This window comes from Antechinus flavipes, chromosome 2 (assembly GCF_016432865.1).
Source record: "Antechinus flavipes isolate AdamAnt ecotype Samford, QLD, Australia chromosome 2, AdamAnt_v2, whole genome shotgun sequence".
Lineage (NCBI taxonomy): Eukaryota > Metazoa > Chordata > Mammalia > Dasyuromorphia > Dasyuridae > Antechinus > Antechinus flavipes.
In genome coordinates this window covers 159771886-159776143 of record NC_067399.1, presented here as the reverse complement: position 1 = coordinate 159776143, position 4258 = coordinate 159771886, and the positions used below count along the sequence as shown (strand labels likewise).

The window sequence follows — 4258 nt, the reverse complement described above, 5'->3', positions numbered from 1 at the left end:
TTGTTCACATTTTTATCAGCACATGTACTGCTTTATATAACCCTTACTTGAACTCAGCAGGAGGTTAGTAGAAGGCTCAGGGGTTGAAGTAATCATCTGACTAGAGATCTGATGACTGTAAACAAATAATAATAATGATAATGATAGTGCTTTAAGATTTGCAAAGTTCTTTATATCCATTATATCATTTGAGCCTCCCAACCATCCTGCAGATGGGCCTTGGACAAATTGAGTTCTGGTCCTCCTTCTGATGGGAGGCAGATAGTAGATATTCAGAAATAGTTCATGTTTTGCTTGCCCCATTTTCACCTGCCCGTTGGCTTGTGTGTGTGTTGAAGGATGAAGGGTTGTGGGATGATGAGGAGAGCTGTGTGGTTACAAGCTGTAGTTTTTTTTTTTTTTTTCTGTAACCCTTTCCAGAATTGGATTGCCCATTGTGATATGTGGTCAGAAACTTTGTGGCAGTAAGCAATGAAGACATGTATCTCTTCTAAAAAGTGATTTATCCTCCATTAGAAAGAGGATACTTGGAACATTTGGAACATCTTGTACAGTGTTCTCCATATAGTAAAGCATGTCAAAATATTTTTATTTGTTCATTTATTATTCTTTATTTACTCATTTTTGATTCTCTGGCACCTAAGGATTTGACAGGAGGGGTAACATTGTGTATAAAATTCTGGGCTTGAAGTCCTGAACTCCTAGGTTTCAAATCCCACCTTTGAAATTTACTTGTGTTACGACCATGGACAAGTCACCTAACCCCTCTCTGAACCTCAGTTTCCTCATTTGTAAAATGGGGACAATACTTGTACTTACTTCGTAGAGTTGTTGTGAGGATTGAATGAGGATTACAACATATATAAAGCTTTGTAAAAGTCAGAGTGCTAAATAAACGATGGTTATTATTACTACTAATAATAACAATAAAAGAAAATTTGATAAAGCATACTATACATAAGAATAGGAGCTGAGAAAAGAACGAAATTATGATCCAGTGATGTCAATGAGACCAGCCAGTCACGAGGAATTGAGGTCATAAATTTGCTTCACAATTACTTGGGTATTTGCCTCCCCATGTCATTAAAAAAACCACATACATTCATTTAGCCAATAGGATTACAGTATACAGGGGCCCCAAATTACCTGTATATGAGTGACTTCTGATGTCACAATGGGGCCGGCAGTACTATTTTTGTCAAAGCTGTCTAGAAACCAACCAGAAGTTCAGGAGGATCTGCAAAGAAGGATGTGGAAGAAAGAAAGAAAGAGAAGCCATCATCAGCCTAAGATCAAAGCAGCTGAAGGAGTTTCTGGTACAGGACAATATGTGGAGCTAAATTCAGCTCAGGATCCTTCAGCGCCCAAATCCATTCAAGTCACAGAACTCCGGAGTAACCTAGTATTTGAAGAAATTAGCCGTCGGGTCAAAGAGGTGGGCAGCCAACTGGTCAAGAAGGTCAACGCTATATTTCAGTTGGACATTACTAAAGATGGAAAGATCATTGTTCAGTGGACGGTTGACTTGAAGAATGGATCTGGAGAAGTATACTCAGGATCAGCAAGGAGCCCACCAGACACCGTGTTTACTATTCCAGACCATATTTTTATGGAGCTGGTGCTAGGAAAAACCAATCCTCAAAGGGCTTTTTTTGCTGGTAAGCTCAAAGTCAGTGGCAAGGTGATGCTGGGACAGAAGCTGGAAAAGATTTTCAAAGACTGTGCTAAATTCTAAAAGAGGAAAAAAAGACCAAGAGAGTGACCAAGACCATCTCTTAAATTTCCTAGCCGCACAGAAATAGTGCTCGAACTGAAGATTAAAAAAAAAAATCCAATATTTTTACTCAAATTCTTCCTATACGAGTTTTGATCTGCTGATGTGTAATTTGCCACGGGTGTGTTCCTAGTGCAGTAAACTATCTTGGAGTGAATGGCCTTAAATCTTGGTTTCTTTTTCCATTCCGCTGTCACAATTAAATTACTCTCAGTGGCATAAAATTGGGCAACATGGAAATTTGTATGTTTTTTCTTAAAACATACATTTTTGTATGGAAATGTCTTGTAACAATAATATAAATTAATATTCTAATTAATTTGTTGAAAATTTTCACTTAATTTTTTTTTTTTTTTTTAGAAAAGTCTGATTTTGTGGGGGAAAGTCTTAGAAAAATTGGTGAAAGCTTAGGTTTGACTCAGTTATTTTTATCCCATTAGAGGCAGTTTAAAACTAAAGAGGATTCCGTCAAATTTATGTTAGCATATGAAAAGGGGGAAATAATGACTAATGTATGACAAATTCTGGCCTAGTTAATGCAGATTCCAAAAGAGACAAATTTACAACTAGGAGGAAATTAAGGAAGTAGAGTTATTTAAACATATGTTCATGGTTTAAAAGGGCTATTGAAAGGTTAGGAGAATGCCCTCGCCCTTCAATAATGACTGCATCTAAACCATAATAGGTGAAGAAAACTATATTCCATTAAAAAAACCTTTCAAGCAGGTTCCATAGATTGTGTTTTCAACTCTGTCAGCAATTGTTTTTACATTTGATGTAATATCTGGACATCCTCCCCCTACCATGCCTTAGTTCTTGCTTGTAAAGATTAGGAATGATTTGCCACCTTCTGTAAAATCACTTTAGATTTACATATATGAGTGTGAGTGCTGTTGGATTTGCCCTAATAGAAATTCAGAAGTGACTTCTGGGGCAATATGCACAAATCTCTATTTATAGAGAACAAATAACATGTTTCTTCTGTACCATGTTGAGCATACCTACTTCATGGTTCTAGTAGTGTTCAGGTTCAGTAACATTCCAACTGTACAGGGATTCCTCAGTCTTCTCTTATCCAAGCAGAATAAACACAATACCTTATAACCTTTAAAATCTTTTGGCTCTTGGATTCCAATCCTTTTCTGTTTGAAAGGGTGATGATCCTTTGAATATTCCCTTAAATTCTCAATCTTCATAAATAAAATTACATTTTAGAATGCCATTTTTTTCATCAGCAACATGAAGAGACCTTGAGAATACTCCAGTATGATGGAAAAATAAGACAGACAGAAGTAAAAATACTAGAATAAATCCAGAATGACAGAGGGGCCAGGTGAAGATATTGTGGGACTCAGTTCTAGATCATCACAATAAAGCAAGTCACACTTAATTTTTTGATTTCCTTGTGCATATAAAAGTTATATTTATATTATACTGTAATCTGTTAAGTTTGGAATAGCATTATGTCTTAAAAATATGCATACCTTAATTTAAAATACTGTATTGATAAAACAAAAGCTAATTTGAGCTGTTAGTGGCTTGTAATCTTTCTTCTGGCAGAGGGTTTGCCTTGATGTTGTTGGCTGTTGATTGATCAGGATAGTGATTGCAGAAGACTGGGGTAACCATGGCAATTAAAAAAAATTAGATAATAATGAATTTTGCTACATCATATGATTTTTCCTTTTACTTGAACATCGAGAAATCATTGTAGTAGAAACCATTAATATTGGTATGTCTAATAACAATGAGAGAAGAGGGAGCGAGGAGAGAGATGGGGGAATCGTTGATGGAACAGTCAAAACACACATTTAACCTATTTTTGTGGGTGTGGTTTGTGTTGCCCCAATTATAATAGTAACATCAAAGATCACTGATCACAGATCATCATAATAGATATTATAATAAAAAAGTTTGAAATATTGTAAAGATTACCAACTTGTGACACAAACTTGAGAGCACATGCTGTTTGAAAATGGCATTCGTAGACTTGCTTAATACAGGGATGCCACAAACCTTCAATTTGTTTTTTTAAAAAAAGCAATTATCAGCAAAGTGCAATAAAGTTTGATATGCCTAGATATAAGTACATACTGTAAGATATGAAAGACTCCACAATATACCTCCTTAAAAGCAAAATCATGAAAGATCATCTAGCCCCAGGGCTAAGCTATGCACCTGAAGGCAAACTGCTATCTGAGATATTCTACAATTTAAGAGCTAGGATGAGGGGCTGGGAGAGTAGAATATTTTTGAGAGTATTTACCTCAGGATCAACTATGAAAATGAAACTTGGTGAAAAAAAAAAGGCATATAGTCTATGAAATAAAGAATCAAAAAGATGATTGGTCTTGAGCAGGGTGAAATTGAATAATCAATTTCCAGAATTTTATGGGTTGTTGTCTAGGAAACGAGGTTACCTCAGAACCAGAGTGGGGCTGCCCCCAAGGACAATGAGTCATTTGCCTGCTGGTTTTTGTGGGT

At 36.0% G+C, this 4258-nt stretch overlaps 1 protein-coding gene across 1 annotated transcript; it reads left to right on the top strand.

The window, feature by feature from the left end:
* The first annotated feature begins 1159 nt into the window (after window positions 1-1159).
* On the top strand, window positions 1160-1931 carry SCP2D1 (SCP2 sterol binding domain containing 1). The gene has a single exon (XM_051975871.1). The coding sequence runs from the start codon at window positions 1175-1177 to the stop codon at window positions 1733-1735; it is 561 nt and encodes a 186-aa protein (XP_051831831.1). The 5' UTR covers window positions 1160-1174; the 3' UTR covers window positions 1736-1931.
* Window positions 1932-4258: the final 2327 nt, after the last annotated feature.

Bases quoted from the DNA above. Each gene is read 5' to 3' on its own strand.
- SCP2D1 (XM_051975871.1), top strand. From the start codon at position 1,175: ATGGGGCCGGCAGTACTATTTTTGTCAAAGCTGTCTAGAAACCAACCA.